Source organism: Lampris incognitus, chromosome 17 (assembly GCF_029633865.1).
Source record: "Lampris incognitus isolate fLamInc1 chromosome 17, fLamInc1.hap2, whole genome shotgun sequence".
In the NCBI taxonomy this organism is placed as follows: domain Eukaryota; kingdom Metazoa; phylum Chordata; class Actinopteri; order Lampriformes; family Lampridae; genus Lampris; species Lampris incognitus.
Window position 1 is genome coordinate 3,494,048 of NC_079227.1, and position 16,458 is coordinate 3,510,505.

At 48.1% G+C, this 16,458-nt stretch overlaps 2 protein-coding genes across 3 annotated transcripts in view; one reads left to right on the forward strand and one right to left on the reverse strand.

Annotated features, from left to right (window-relative positions):
* Window positions 1-594, reverse strand: part of baiap2l1a (BAR/IMD domain containing adaptor protein 2 like 1a) — a 92,114-nt gene extending 91,520 nt beyond the window's left edge. For both annotated transcript variants that reach the window (XM_056297308.1, XM_056297307.1), the window contains exon 1: window positions 414-594. In XM_056297308.1, the coding sequence (XP_056153283.1) occupies window positions 414-467 (54 nt within the window). In that variant the 5' untranslated portion in view covers window positions 468-594. The remainder of the gene's footprint in view (window positions 1-413) is intronic.
* A 1,009-nt stretch (window positions 595-1,603) lies between these two features.
* On the forward strand, window positions 1,604-16,179 carry tmem130 (transmembrane protein 130). Its single transcript, XM_056297579.1, has 7 exons — window positions 1,604-1,613; window positions 1,959-2,130; window positions 2,208-2,353; window positions 7,719-7,803; window positions 8,738-8,940; window positions 13,619-13,725; window positions 16,042-16,179. Exons 1-7 carry the CDS (start codon window positions 1,604-1,606, stop codon window positions 16,177-16,179), a joined length of 861 nt encoding a protein of 286 aa, XP_056153554.1.
* The last annotated feature ends 279 nt before the right edge of the window (window positions 16,180-16,458 follow it).

Below are 16,458 nucleotides of genomic sequence, written 5' to 3' on the forward strand. Positions count from 1 at the left end.
AGACCTAGAGAGAGAGTTGCTTTACCTGCGTGTGGCAGGTGAGGTGTGGCAGTGAAGCTGATCGGCTCTGTATCTACCGAGATGTCATCGCTTCATGTGATGACCCTGAAACCATCAGCACAACTACACAACAGCCAGCCAGCGGCTGCACACCTTCTGCACAGCCGCCTGCCAAGGCAGCACGTCCGGGGGGCTGAACGACCCGCAGGCTGAAGAAGTGGAGAATTTAAAGTGCAGTGTGTATTCCTGCTGGCATGTCTGCTGTGTTGTCAGTGAACCTGAGTCGTGTCGGTGCTGGACTCATCGGGTCTGCTGGACTCGTCAGGTCTGCTGGACCCATGAGGTCTGCTGGACCCATCGGGTCTGAAACACCGCAGATGAGCCTTAACAACAACGTGTTGAATCTCGTTTACCTTGTACGTGCTCTCGGTCAGCTTGTTGACGTCATCGCCCGGGTCCCGGGACATGCTGGCACGCTGTGAGAGTTATCGTTATTCCAGGGAGGATTTTCCAAAGCTGGAAGTTTATTCCCGCTCGGGTCAGGTCCCGTCTCTTGTCAGGGCTGAGGGGATTCCAGCTCAGACCAAACGCGGATCCTCGGCCCGTGCATGTGGCGCCGGGACGCGCACGGCGGAGACTGAAGTGGAGAGGCGGGGCGGTGACGTCACGCGGCGTGGGTGACGTCACCGCCATATGTATGGACAGGACGGGGTGGCACCTCACGCTACGAGCGTTCCCCTTTCTGCTGTGGGGCGTGTGTGTGTGTGCGCGCGCGTGTGCGTGTGTGTGAGTGTGTGTGTGTGAGAGAGAGAGAGATGTGTTGTTGTTGTTTTACATGCTTTGGCAATATGTACACAAACGTATGTCATGCCAATAAAGCACATGCTGAATACTGAATATTGAATTGAATTGAATAGAGAGAGACAGAGAGAAACATAGAGAGACATATATATATACATATATATATAGACAGAGAGAGAGACAGACAGACAGACAGAGAGAGAGACAGACAGAGAAAGAGAGACAGAGGGGGAGACAGAGTCATGGGTGTATGCAGACATGAGACAAGAATCCAACTTGAAGTCATCCTGAAAATACAGGCTATGACAACTGGGAAGAGTTTATTTGAAGGCGTGAGTTCAAGACCTGATTGTGTAGTGCAGTACTTTACTTCGGGGACCGACATTAGAACCTTCACATCCCAGCAAATAAGACGGTGTCGGGGTGTGGTCTCATCTGCGCGTCATCTCGTGGTACCGGGAGACAGTTTGGTAGTTTCCGCTCTCACCAAATCCACTGCAGGTTGTACGGGCTACCTCTTGTGTTTGCCGCCCCCTGCTGGATATCACGTGAAGCACAACGTCCGACAATCCCCGCTCGTTTCGAATCACTTCTTCTTTATAGCACCACGTGGACTGATGGACGCGTGTGTCCACATGCTGCTGCAGACGTGTGGACGGTGCTGCCGTGTGAGCGGTCCAACGTGTCTGACTGGAATGTGAGACAGACAGGACGGCCATTCAGAGCAGGCACATGATGGACACGCATGGTGACAATTTTCTGCTTCAACAACCTTGATTAATCCGATAGAGCGTCTCCCAGGATGTCGGATGGTATCTCCGCCACATCACCTCCTCCAGCCCCCGCTGCTCCTCTCAGATGCCTCCTGCTCGTCTTGGGAGCGGACCAGCACACATGAACCGGTGACTATACGAGTTTACATTACTGTGTAGGTGGTGTGGAGGAAGTGAATCCCAGCTCACCCATTTCTTCTTCTGTGTTGCATGTCGCTGGTGTGTTTTCAGAGGTCAGGTCTGGCGGCTCCTGGTTTCTCTCCCGGTGATTCTGGGACTTCAGGACCCTCTGGTTACCCTGGGTGCGTCACCCCGCGTCACAGCCACGGTTCGCTCGACGTTCCCGCGGCCTGTCTAACGGTACTTGTGTTTTTAAATCATCAGATCATGTCGCCGGGAGGTTGGTGTTCTACCAGAAGGAGGGGAACGCCACTTTCGTCCGGGACACCGGGGAGCTGGCGTCCGACGTGACGACCGTGGCCATGTTCGAGCTGACCGACCCGCTGAGCGCCTTGCGCGCCGTCCGGTTCAACTACAGATGGGACTTTGGAAACGGGTGAGGGACAGCGAAACGTGTTGCTGTTGTGGTTGTTGTTTGTTTGTTGTTGACCACTGTCACTTCCTGTGACGCAGACAGGTGATAGAGGGCACAGAACCGGTGGTCATGTATAACTACACGCAATCGGGCAACTACACGCTGCGTCTACACGTGGACGGCAACGGAACGGAACCGGAAACACCCATCACGGGGGTCTACTCCGTGGACGTCAAAGTGCTGGGTGAGTAAACTAAGCGGTGTTACGGAGTAGACCAGCACACAAGAGGTTTTTGTTGTCTAACCCAGGCAGGAAGTGTGTCTGTGGCCTCCCCTTACACAAAATAGTGTAACGTGCATGGATAAGTAGACACGTTGGACCGTGACTAATGTGTGGGACCCTTTAGTCGACTGGTTAACGTTGTCGCTTGCGGTGCAGGAGTCACGGGTTCGCGTCCCGGCTGTGGCGACGGTATCCCGACCTGCCCCCCGAATTCGCTGCAATAGTTACTTGAAGTTTATTTTATTAAGTAAACTTCAAGGAAAGTTCAAGTGTATGTACTAGTAGTAGACTTGTAAGTATACTTAAGTGTAATTTTGTTCTGATAAGTACTTCAAAAGTAAACTGAAAGTATACTCACTGATTTTTCGTTTAAATAAGTACACTAATAGCACACTTGAATAAAGTGCATAATGAAGCAGCACAGTTCACCTGGCGGCCTGCTACGGCGCCATCCGGAGGAAGGGTGCAGAACTTTTTATTTGTAAATAGCTTCCTTTGAGTCGAGCACTTTTTAAAAACAGGCTTTACTAAGTAACTGGGCCGCGCGTTTAAAGCACTTTTCTAGTCTACCGACCACTCGAGGCGCTTTACAGTGGATACCTCACATCCACCCATTCACTGGTGGAGGTTGCCACGCAAGGCGCCCACCTGCTCATCAGGAGCAGTTAGGGGTTCAGTGTCTTGCTCAAGGACACTTCGACACGCTCTGTGGAGGAGCCGGGGATCAAACCAGCGACCTTCTGATTACAACCCGCTCTACCTCCTGAGTTCATTTTGATTTTGCTGGAATTGAGTTGTGCCAAAAAGAAATGGGCCTGCAGCAGCTACCCTGAACTCAGAGGAGGTGTGGTGTGGTTTCTACACGGTATAGCCAGAAAAAGGGGGTTACATTAGCATGCTAACGAAGGATGCTAGCATGCTAACGTAGGATGCTAACGGATTAGTAACCTTCATAACAACATGGAGACAGTAAAGATGAGCAGGAACACATCGAAGATAGCTGACGTGGTCTTCACACATTTGTTTGAATGCCAAGGAAATATGCACCGGTATATGTATATATATATATATATATATATATATATATATATGTGTGTGTGTGTGTGTGTGTGTGTGTGTGTGTGTGTGTGTGTGTGTGTGTGTGTGTATTGTAACGATCACGGAGGAATAGGCTCAGTAGCCGTTGGCTAACGGGTCGGACACTTTAGTCAAGCGGTTAGCGATGTGTCCCATGGTGCGGGAGATACAGGTTCGCGTCCTGGCTGCGGTAGTCCTGTAGTGGACACACACACACACACACACACACACACATATATTGTAGCGAATTCGGGGAGCCACCACAGGAACTGCCGCAGCCAGGACGTGAATCCGTATCTCCACACACTGATGTTCCACATCTGTCTCTCCTGATCTCTGTACTGTTGACTTCATTTCTACCTAATATTTTAATCCTTTATATCCCTATTGATCTTATATAGTTCTCTTACATTTTATTTTACTTTTACTCTCTAATTTATTGTGTACTATTTTACATTACATTACAGTCACTTAGCCGACGCTTTTATCCAAAGCGACTTACAATAAGTGCATCATTTAACGTAGGAAATCAGGAGAACTACTAGTCATCAGAGGTCATAAGTGCATCTAAACAAGCATCTAAGAGCAAAACCGGTGCTAAAGTAAAAGTTCAAGAATGAGATTTTTTTTAACATTTTTTTTAAATGAGTGAATACAATAAGTGCTAAGAACAAGTAACAGGGTAGTAGTTCTTGAAGAGGTGAGTTTTTACCCTGCGCCGAAAGATGGGCAGCGACTCCGCTGTCCTGACATCAGTGGGGAGTCATCCCACCACTGTGGGGCCAGGACAGAAAAGAGCCGGGACCGGGTCGATCGGCAGCAGAGGCCTCTGAGCGATGGGGCAACCAGGCGTCCCGAGGCAGCAGAGTGAAGTGGTCGGGCGGGGGTGTAGGGCTTGACCATGGCCTGGAGATAGGAAGGAGCTGTTCCTTTCACTGCCCTGTAGGCTAGCACCAGAGTCTTAACCTGGATGCGAGCAGCTACTGGGAGCCAGTGAAGGGACATGAGAAGGGGAGTTGTGTGGGAGAACTTAGGGCGGTTGAACACCAGACGAGCTGCAGCTTTCTGAACAAGCTCCAGAGGTCTGATGGCCAACGCTGGGGCGCCAGGAAGGAGGGAGTTGCCGTAGTCCAGTCAGGAGATGACCAGAGCCTGGATGAGCACCTGTGCCATCTCGTCAGTGAGGAATGGGCGACTCCTCCTGATGTTATAGAGGAGAAATCTGCAGGAGCGAGCAACCGATGCAACGTTTTCAGCAAACGACAGTTGGTTGTCCAGGATCACACCCAGATTCCTCACAGTCCGAATTGGCGTCGCCACGGTGTTGTCAATGGTGATGGCCAGGTCTCGGTGTGGGCAACCTTTCCCCGGGAGGAACATCAGCTCTGTCTTGTCCAGATTGAGCTTCAGGTGGTGTGTCGCCATCCACTCCGAGATGTCAGTCAAGCACACAGCAATGTGTGTCTCTACTTGTGTGTCAGAGGGAGGAAAGAACAAGATCAGCTGGGTGTCATCGGCATAACAATGGTAAGAGAAGTCATGCGAGCGAATAACAGAACCCAGGGATGTCGTGTACAGGGAGAAAAGGAGAGGACCCAGAACCGAACCCTGTGGAATGCCTGTAGTCAGTCTGCTAGGCTCCAACACAGATCCCCTCCATGTCACCTGGTAGGAGCAATCCGTCAGGTAGGTTGCAAACATTGAGAGTGCAGAGCCTGTGACACCCAGCCCCTTGAGGGTAGAGAGGAGGATCTGGTGGTTCATTGTGTCGAACGCAGCTGACAGGTCCAGGAGTATCAGAACAGAGGAGAGAGAGTTTGCTCTTGCAGAATGCAGTGGTTCTGTCACTGCAAGGAGAGCCGTCTCTGTCGAGTGACCGACCCTGAACCCAGACTGGTTGGGGTCCAGGAGGCTGTTCTGGTGGAGGTACAAAGAAAGTTGGTTAAAGACAGCACGTTCGAAAGTTTTGGATAGAAAGGGTAGAAGGGAAATTGGTCTGTAGTTTTTGACGTCAGAGGGGTTAAGTGATGGTTTCTTGAGAAGGGGTGTGACTAGCAGTCTTGAAGGCAGATGGAAAACATCCTCCCTGGAGGGAGGTGTTGATGAGGTGGGTTAGTTAGGGAAGGAGTTCAGGTGCTATAGACTGAAGAAGAGGGGAGGGAACCGGGTCAAGGGAGCATGTGGTGGGGCAACTGGATGTGATGAGGTTGAGAACCTCATCGGGGGAGAGGGGAGCGAGGTGGGATAGGGTAGGACATGGAGAGGTGAGGGAGGGTGCAGAGGGTGGGATAGTGCAAGCAGCACTAACCGAGTGGTGAGAAAAGGAGGATCTGATGTCGTTTATCAACTTGTCAAAGAAGTTAGCGAAGTCATCAGGGAGAAGGGAGGAAGTAGGAGGAGGAGGTGGGGGTTGAAGAAGTGTAGAGAAGGTTTCAAAGAGTTTCTTAGGATTAGAGGCAGAAGATAGGATTTTAGAGTGATAGAAGGCAGCCTTAGCAGCAGAAAGGGAGGAGGAGAAAGTTGAGAGAAGAGTTTGGAAGTTGAGAAGGTCATCTGGGAGTCTGCCTTTTCTCCATTTGCGTTCTGCCACTCTCAGGCTCTGTCTGTCAGTACGTACTGAGTCAGTCAGCCAAGGAGCAGGTGGAGTTGGACATGCAGGCCTGGAGGTGAGGGGACAGAGATTGTCCAGAGAAGAGGACAGGGTAGAGAGAAGAAGATCAGTAGCAGTGTCAGAGGGTAGGAGAGAGAAAGATTCAGGTGTAGGGAGGATAGAGATAACAGAGGAAGAAAGATCAGTGGCGGAGAGAGAGCGGAGGTGTCTATGGGTGGAACCATGTGGGAAGGGGAAGGCGCTGAGGGGGGTGAAGAGAGGGAGAGAGAGTAGGACATGAAATAGTGGTCAGAGAGCTGGAGAGGAGTAACAGAGAGATTGGAAATAGGACAGTGTCTAGTAAAGATAAGGTGCAGCTGGTTGCCGGCCTTTTGGGTAGGAGGAGAGGGTGAGAGGTAAAGGTCAAAGGAGGAGAGGAAAGAGAGAAGAGGATCTAGCCTTTTAGTGTGGATGTTGAAGTCACCGAGAAGGATAAGTGCAGAGTCATCAACAGGGAAGTGCGAGACAAGTGTGTCAAGCTCCTCCAGAAACTCACCAAGGGGGCCTGGTGGGCGGTACACAACCACAATGGTGAGTTTGACTGGATAAGAGACAGTAACAGCATGAAATTCAAAAGCGGGCGGAGAAAATTGTGGAATGGAAACAAGAGAGTATTTCCATTTCAGGGAGATTAGCAGGCCAGTACCACCACCCCGTCTCCCAGCTCTGGGAGTGTGAGAAAAAGAGTACACATCAGACAGAGCTGCGGGTGTGGTAGTGTTTTCTGGCATGATCCAGGTCTCAGTTAGAGCAACAAAGTTGAGGGGGAGCAAGGATGCGTAGCCTGAGATAAACTCAAGCTTTCGGCACTGCAGACTGGCAATTCCAGAGCCCTCCCGTCACCACTTGCTCAACGTGAGTGGAGAGAGTGGGATAGATGAGATTGGTAGGGTCACAGCGCCTAGGAGTGACCCAATGTCTATGCCAGCGCCGGGAAGAGGAAAGGACAGGAATGCGAAGGAAACACATAGTCTATACTAGGTACACAAAATACAGATGACTGACCGGATCTTAAAAGAGCAGGCTGTGCTTGACGAAGTCTTGGCTTGAAAAAGTTGCGCTTGCCTTTGTTCATTCTAGCCTTCGTTCAACCTAGGCTTTTGTGAAGCATCAGTGCTATTTCCGTATTATTTGGATTAATTTACTTTAATTTACCACATAAAGGAAATGTTTGTTTGTAAAACAGATAGCTCAAACCCAACAATTTGATTGGTTTGTAGCCGTGGTATGATATAATAACCTTGATGACGTCTACTTCTTCTACACAATGCAGTATCACCTGTGTGTGAGGGGGAAAGGTTAGCCTGACAAACTAACTAGCTAGCTAGCTAACAAACAGAAATGATTGCTTTACCAGCATGTTGATGAAAACAGTCTCTCATATTGCCATACTCTACACCATGACATGTTGTGATGATGTCATTATAAAAGCAACAGCTCACTCTACACCATGACATGTTGTGATGATGTCATTATAAAAGCAACAGCTCACTCTACACCATGACATGTTGTGATGATGTCATTATAAAAGCGACAGCTCACTCTACACCCAGACATGTTGTTATTCTGTCAATAAAAATTCAATCTTTCATATTGTAGATGCCATTAGAAATATCCAGCTGACGGGGCCTTCGAACTACCAGGTTTCACAGAACAGCATCCTGGTTTTCCTTGTGGATGGAAGGTACAGTCGGTCATTCTCTTCAGCTGATTCTCAATACTGCATTTAAAATGCATTCAGTTTGACCATGTACAATACTGCAGTACTGTAGTATTACTGCAATATTTCTTTTGAAATCAATATTTCAAAGTGCTTTGAGTGGCTGTTGCATCTAGAAAAGCGCAATATAAATGTAATCCATGTATCTGTTACTGTAGTATTGCTGCAGTATTACTGTAGTGTTGTTGCAGTATTTCTGTAGTATTACTGTAGTGTTGCTGCAGTATTACTGTGGCATTGCTGCAGTATTTCTGTAGTATTACTGTGGTATTGCTACAGTATTTCTGTAGTATTATTGCAGTATTACTGCAGCATTACTGTAGCAAATGGTATCGAGGTCAAACTGACATGCTTGTTTATCACAACTGTTGGCTGCATAACACAGAGATTTGCCTTGTAAATTGATTGGTCTAGGATTTTGTTGGTTTAATAATCACACACACACACACACACACACACACACACACACACACACACACACACACACACACACACACACACACACACACACACACAAACAAACACACACGCACAGGTCTATTTTCTCTGTTTATTGCTGTCTCTGTCTTTAACAATGAAGGTAAATTAATATGTGTGTGTGTGTGCGTGTGTGTGTGGTTATTAAACCAACAAAATCCTAGACCAATCAATTTACAAGGCAAATCTCTGTGTTATGCAGCCAACAGTTGTGATAAACAAGCATGTCAGTTTGACCTCGATACCATTTGCTACAGTAATGCTACAGTAATGCTGCAGTAATACTGCAATAATACTACAGAAATACTGTAGCAACACCACAGTAATACTACAGAAATACTGCAGCAATGCCACAGTAATACTGCAGCAACACTACAGTAATACTGTAAATTAATATGTGTGTGTGTGTGTGTGTGTCCAGTCCTCCCATGTGGGTGTGTTGGCAGATCCTGCCGGACTGTGTGTTGGCCCGTCCTCTGGGCTGCACCCTCAGCATGCTGTATGAGAACCAGCTGCGGGTGGAGCACACCTTCACCACGGCCGGCGTGCACTGCCTGGACGTCAGCGCCCGTAACGACGTCAGCAACCTGCAGATGTCCTACAGCATCTACGTCAGCCCCAACAGTGAGACCCCCTCCTTCATCCCTCTATCTCCCCCTCTCTTCATCCCTCTATCTCCATCTCTCTGTAGAGACCCCTCCCCCTTTCTTCATCCCTCTATCTCCCGCTCTCTTCATCCCTCTATCTCCATCTCTCTGTAGAGACCCCGCCCCCTTTCTTCATCCCTCTATCTCCCCCTTTCTTCATCCCTCTATCGCCCCCTCTCTTCATCCCTCTATCTCCATCTCTCTGTAGAGACCCCTCCCCCTTTCTTCATCCCTCTATCTCCCCCTCTCTTCATCCCTCTATCTCCATCTCTCTGTAGAGACCCCTCCCCCTTTTTTCATCCCTCTATCTCCATCTCTCTGTAGAGACCCCTCCCCCTCTCTTCATCCCTCTATCTCCATCTCTCTGTAGCGATCCCCCGCCCTTCTTCATCCCTCTATCGCCCCCTCTCTTCATCCCTCTATCTCCATCTCTCTGTAGAGACCCCTCCCCCTTTTTTCATCCCTCTATCTCCATCTCTCTGTAGAGACCCCTCCCCCTCTCTTCATCCCTCTATCTCCATCTCTCTGTAGCGATCCCCCGCCCTTCTTCATCCCTCTATCGCCCCCTCTCTTCATCCCTCTATCTCCATCTCTCTGTAGAGACCCCTCCCCCTTTCTTCATCCCTCTATCTCCCCCTCTCTTCATCCCTCTATCTCCCCCTCTTCATCCCTCTATCGCAATCTCTCTGTAGAGACTGCTCCCCCTCTCTTCATCCCTCTATCTCCCCCTCTCTTCATCCCTCTATCTGCATCTCTCTTCATCTCTCTATCTCCCCATCCCCCTCTCTTTACCCTCTATCTTCCCCTCTCTTCATCCTTCTATTGCCATCTCTCTTCATCCCTCTATCACTATCTCTCTGTAAAGAACCCTCCCCCTCTCTTCATCCCTCTATCTCCCCCTATCTTCATCCCTCTATCTCCATCTCTCTTCATCTCTCTATCTCCCCATCCCCCTCTCTTTACCCTCTATCTTCCCCTCTCTTCATCCTTCTATTGCCATCTCTCTTCATCCCTCTATCACTATCTCTCTGTAAAGAACCCTCCCCCTCTCTTCATCCCTCTATCTCCCCCTATCTTCATCCCTCTATCTCCATCTCTCTTCATCTCTCTATCTCCCCATCCCCCTCTCTTTACCCTCTATCTTCCCCTCTCTTCATCCTTCTATTGCCATCTCTCTTCATCCCTCTATCACTATCTCTCTGTAAAGAACCCTCCCCCTCTCTTCATCCCTCTATCTCCATCTCTCTGTAGCGATCCCTACCCCTTTCTTCATCCCTCTATCGCCCCCTCTCTTCATCCCTCTAGCTCCCCCTCTCTTCATCCCTCTATCTCCATCTCTCTGTAGCCCTCTTTCTTTTCTTTGTTCTTTTTTCAATTCTTTCACACTTCTCACCTTCTTTCCTTCCTTTCTTCTTTCCTTCCTCCTTTCTTCCTTCTTTCCTTCCTTCCTTTCTTCTTTCCTTACTGCTTTACTTCCTTCCTTCTGTCTGTGAATGTTCTCCTTCATCCAGGTCATCATGGTTCTCCAAAGGAGTTGAATCAAGTGCAACTGGACTGGTATATATCCAGGAAGACGTGTCGCCTCTCATCCAAGAGGCTTCCTCAGTTCTGCCTTTCTGACTAGACCAAGCTAGTCTGACTGGCTGCTGATGAGACTCAGTATTTATCCTCTAGGAGTCGTTGTCAGAGCTGTTGATATGCGCATGTCAATAGCTCCGATAACGACGGGCGCGGCCAAACATCGATACACAAAAGAGCCACTCATATCTATGGCTCTGTTAGCGACGGGCGTTGGTAAACATCGGGACACAAAGAGCCATGGACATCTCTAGCTCTGACAACGACTCCTAGAGGATAAATACTGAGTCTCATCAGCAACAAGTCAGACTAGCTTGGTCTAGTCAGAAAGGCAGAACTGAGGGAGCCTCTTGGATGAGAGGCGACACGTCTTCACGGATATATACCAAGTCCAGTTGCACTTGATTCAACTCCTTTGGACTCCTCCTTCTGTTCTTCTTTCCTTCCTTCCTCCCTTTCTTTCTTTCCTTCCTTCCTTCTGTTCTTCTTCCTTCCTTCCTTCTTTCCTTCCTTTGTTCCTGCCTTCCTTCCTTTCTTCCTCTCTTCTTTCCTATCTCTAGCTCTGTCTATCTTTCTTCATCCTTTCCTCACTCCTTCCCTCCTTTCTCTCTCTCTCTCTCTGTCTCTCTCTCGTGGGTTGGGGTGTTTGTGAGAGAAACAGAGGTGTGAGTTTGCTCGGGGGGAAGAAACAGAAAGCAGGTCAAGTCAGTTTTATTTGTATAGCCCAATATCACAACCTGCACATGTGTCTCAGTGGGCTTAACAGCAACACAACATCCTGTGCTTAGACCCTCTCATCGGATAAAGAACACCTCCCTAAAAAACCTTTAACAGGAGAAAAACAGGAAGAAGCCTCAGGGAGAGCAACAGAGGAGGATCTCTCCCCCAAGACGCACAACGTGACACGATGTTGTGTTACACAGTTTACACAACACAACATTGAAAGAGGATAAACAGAATTATAATGGACTTATAAAATGTATGAAGAATATGATGAGCGGGAGGCCAAGCAGTGTCCAGGCGCCACCGGGACAGTCCAGGACCCAAGCCACGCGACCAGCATCACCATGTAAAAAAAATAAATTATATGGATTAATGAGATATATAAAAAAAAAATGTGATGAGGGGAATGCCAGGCAGCGTCCAAGTGGCGACCACCATCACCACGGAGACCTGGGAGGAGAACCGACTGCACGTGCCCACAAGGGAGGCTCACATGACACCATTCACACAACAGAAGAAGAGAAAGGAGAAGACGTCATTCAGAGAGAGGGAAAAGACATGTGAGAGAAGAGAACCGTTTGCAATAGTCATTAGTCATAATCAATTAAGTCATCAACTAGTCATAATCTATAATCTATATGCTATAATCTATATACTCTTTAATCTATAATCTATACACTATAACCAATACTCTATAATCTGTACTCTATATCCTATACTATATAATCTATACTCTATCATCTATACTATATACTCTATAATCTATATGCTATAGTCTATACACTATAACCGATACTCTATAACCTATACTCTATACTCTGTAATATATAATCTATACTCTATAATCTATATGCTATAATCTATACACTATAATCTATGTGCTATAATCGATACTCTATAATCTATACACTATAATCTATATGCTATAATCTGGTGGGAGGAACAGTGGTTGGTAAATTCATTGAGACAGAAAATGACCCGCCATGCAGTACAGGTTGTGAAGCACTCAATTTAAAGGCAACTAGTTGTAGATTAAGGTAAAAAGATGAGTTTTAAGTCTGGACGTGAAGGACTCAACAGAGTCTGATTGTCTGACGGCAGCGGGCAGGTTATTCCACAAGAACGAGCCCGATAGGAAAAGGCCCTGCCGCCATTTAAATTTATGTCTGAATGTAAAACTGCTGTGTTTGTTTAACAAGACGCCAACTTTAATTAGGCAACGTCTTTTTAACAACAGTTACTCTTCCATCACAAAACCACACATCCCCTCCTGTAGAGATCCAGACCCGGGGGGGGGGGTGGGGGGGTGGAGTAAGATGTGGTGTGATGGAGATGTGGTTCTGCAGGTGACTCTGGGCTGAACTGAACAGAAGGTTTTCCAGAGAGACCAGCACGTGTCTGCTGTGGACAATCCATTCGTCTCAGCTCGGCTCCAGGGAGCCGGATGAAACGCACATCTGCTGAACTTGTGATCGGAGACAGAACACCGCGGTCACATTTAATCCAGCCAGACACGCTCATGGCCGTCAGTTGTGAGGCTGTGAGTTTTCAGCGTGACAGAATGTCACAGACAGCGTTTAGCCTTAACGCTGTTTTAAAGACCGTGCATGTAAATATGTAGCAAATACCAAACCCCGAGTCTCACTAGTGAACAACAAGAAGACTTCCTGCTGACTGCTTCCTCTGCACTGTGTCGTGTCCTGCTAGTCCGACTGGGCCCATGTTAAATGTGAAAGATGTTTGCTGACCTGTAGAATATTTTTTTTAAATGTGTGGAGTTTGCATGTTGTCCCCGTGTCTGTGTGGGTTTCCTCCGGGGGCTCCGGTTTCCTCCCACAGTCCAAAGACATGTAGGTCAGGTGACTCGGCCGTACTAAATTGTCCCTAGGTATGAATGTGTGTGTGTGTGTGTGTGTGTCTGTGTGTGTGTGTGTGTGTGTATGGACCCTGTGTGATGACCTGCTGGCCTGTCCAGGGTGTCTCCGCGCCTGCCACCCAATGACTGCTGGGATGGGTTCCAGCATTCCTGCGACCCTGAGAGCAGGATAAGCTGTTCGGGTAATGGATGGAGGATGGATGGATGAATGGATGGATGGATGGATGAGTCCAATGGGGAAGTCCCATTGGACAATGTACACGTGATGTGCATGACGAGGCAGTAGCTGGTATGTCCTTCCTCAAGTAGTTTTATATACAGCTGATGATGCTTATGGCATGGAACAGGCTTCTCCTGTCTCATAAAGACACTGGATTATTTTGCTCCTTATTTGTTGAGCACTTTCCCTACCGTTGAGTGTTTCTTTTAACAAAGTTGTGTGTGTGTGTGTGTGTGTGTGTGTGTGTCTGTGTCTCAGCTTACGGCAACCTGCTTTTCATTCTGCCGTGTCTGGCCATTCTCATGGCGACCTTCTCCTTCATCATCATCAATGCCTGTCGTCCTCGCCGTGTCTACAAACCAAAGGTAAAACTATAATTACTGAGGACCTCTGACAACTTGATATGTTCTTCTTTGTTCTTCTTTGTTCTCCTTTTCTTACTCAACGTTTTATTGTTTGTTTGTTTGATTTGGATCTGAAGTAGTTTTGTGATTGAAAGACACAGAAGACTGAAAAGTACAAACTGAACTACACAGACAGAAACTGTTCAGTCTTTGCTGTTGCAGCTATCAGTGGAAAACACTGTAGTATTAAATACTGTGTGTAATACTGTAGGATTGCGAGACTCAAGGCGTCTACCAAAACGAGAGAACTGTGTGTTCGAGAGCTTCTCTATGCAGATGACTCAGCTCTGGTTGCCAATGACCCCGGAGAAATGCAAGAAATAGTAGACCGCTTCTCTTCAGTGGCTACCCTCTTTGGACAGAAGATAAGCCATCTTCAAAACGGAGCTTCTGTGCCAGCCTCCCCCTCAGAAAAGCCCCGAAGAAGGTCAGCCCAGTATTTTGGTTAGTGGAGCAACTCTGAAGACCACTGAGTGCTTTAGCTATCTGGGCAGTGCTGTGACAGATACAAACTCCTCTGACTTAGAAGTGGACAGAAGAATCCAAGCGGCCACAAAAGCCTTTGGTGCCCTCCACAAAGGACTTTGGTCCCACCATGACATCAGACTGATAACAAGATTAAGGTCTACAACACAGCTGTTCTCCCATCTCTGCTATACTCCACTGAATGCATGACCCTGTATCACAAGCACATCAAGAAGCTCACCAGCATACAGCTTCGTCATCTGCGAAAGCTGCTGCGAATCAGATGGGAGGACAAGGTGCCCGACGTGGAAGTATTGAGACGTGCAGGTACTGTCAGTGTTGCAGTCCTAATAACAGCCTCCCGGCTCAGATGGACCGGCCACGAGAGAAGGACGCCAGACAACCAACCGCCTACCAAAAGAGGTTTTCTATGGGGAGCTGTGCCAGGGGAAAAGGAAGCAGGGAGGCCAGAAGCTAGGCTTCAAAGATGTGCTCAAGCGCCACATGAAGATCTGCAGCATAGATGACTCCAGCTGGGAGACAGTGGCCCTGGACAGACAGACATGGCGCTCCACAGGAAGACAATCGAGAACAGCTGTTGAACAAAAGAGACAAGAAGCCTATGATAAGGCCCACCATGCAAGACATAACAGACCAACTCAAACAACATTCGTCTGTGACAAATGTGGACGGTATTGTCGCTCTAATGTGGCCCGATGGCCCACAGGTGTGCTGCCGAGCTTAAACTGCATCACAGTCATCATCGTTTCGATGGACTGCCAAAGTATCAGTGGAAAATACTGTAGGATTACATGACATGACATTACATGACATTACAGTCATTTAGCCGACGCTTTTATCCCAAAGCGACTTACCATAAGTGCATCGTGTAACGTAGGAGATCAGGAGACCTACTAGTCATCAGAGGTCATAAGTGCATCTAAACAAGCATCTAAGAGCAAAACCAGTGCTACAGTAAAAGTGCAAGAAAGAGTTTTTGTTTTAAATGAGTGAATACAATAAGTGCTAAGAACAAGTAACAGGGTAGTAGTTCTTAAAGAGGTGAGTTTTCAACCTGCGCTGAAAGATGGGCAGCGACTCCGCTGTCCTGACATCAGTGGGGAGTTCAGTCCACCACTGTGGGGCCGGGACAGAACCGAGCCGGGACCGGGTCGATTGGCAGCAGGGGCCTCTGAGCGACGGGGCAACCAGGCGTCCCGAGGCAGCAGAGCCAAGTGGTGGGGTGGGGGTGTAGGGCTTGACCATGGCCTGGAGATAGGAAGGAGCCGCTCCTTTCACTGCCCTGTAGGCTAGCACCAGAGTCTTAAACTGGATGTGAGGAGGAGCTACTGGGAGCCAGTGTAGGGACATGAGGAGGGGAGCTGTGTGGGAGAACTTAGGGCGGTTGAACACCAGGCGAGCTGCAGCTTTCTGAACAAGCTTAATTGGGAACTGGATTAAATACTGTGTGTAATACTGTAGGATTAAATACTGTGTGTAATACTGTAGGATTACTTTCTTTTGATTCATGTTTTCCCCCCATATTCAATAATTCCAACAATGCTGAATTTAACAGTCCAAAATTTAACTTTGATTGAGCAGAAAAAAATTCTCAGTTTGAACATTTGTTGCACTTTTTTATTCAGCAACAGCAGGAACCCCTTTTATACAGAGGTCAATATATACATCTGGATCAGAACTTGGTGAATCCACACGGTGGTCAGAACCTGTTTGTTCTCCGGCCATACACACCTCACAGACCACACACGACGTTACGCGGGCGTTTGACTGAACGTGTCCTTTGTGCTGCAGCTGGCGGCCTCCAGTAACGCCATGTTCCTGAAGGAGCCAGGCGGCTTCGCCAGGGTTCACCTCGGCAACGTGGCGACTGCAGAGAGAGGAGAGAAAGAGCGGCTCCTCTTTCAGAACGGGGCCTTTTACTCCATCTAGCCTTCATCTTCACTCCTCCTCTTCATCCCTCCATCGGCTCTCCTGCTGTGCACCAACAGGCCAGCAGACAGACCATCTCTCCTCTCAGCTGCTGCATCGTGATGCCTGCGAGCATGTTGCTGACAGGGAACTGGAGTCCTAATGGACCAGTATTCTTTATTAGCTTTCACTTTCATTTCTGCTTCTGACTCTGGTTCTGACTCTGTCTGTCTAAAGTTTTGAATCTGTGAATGACCCTTTTTAAGTTATGATGTACTGAAAGTCAATGTAGTAGACCCG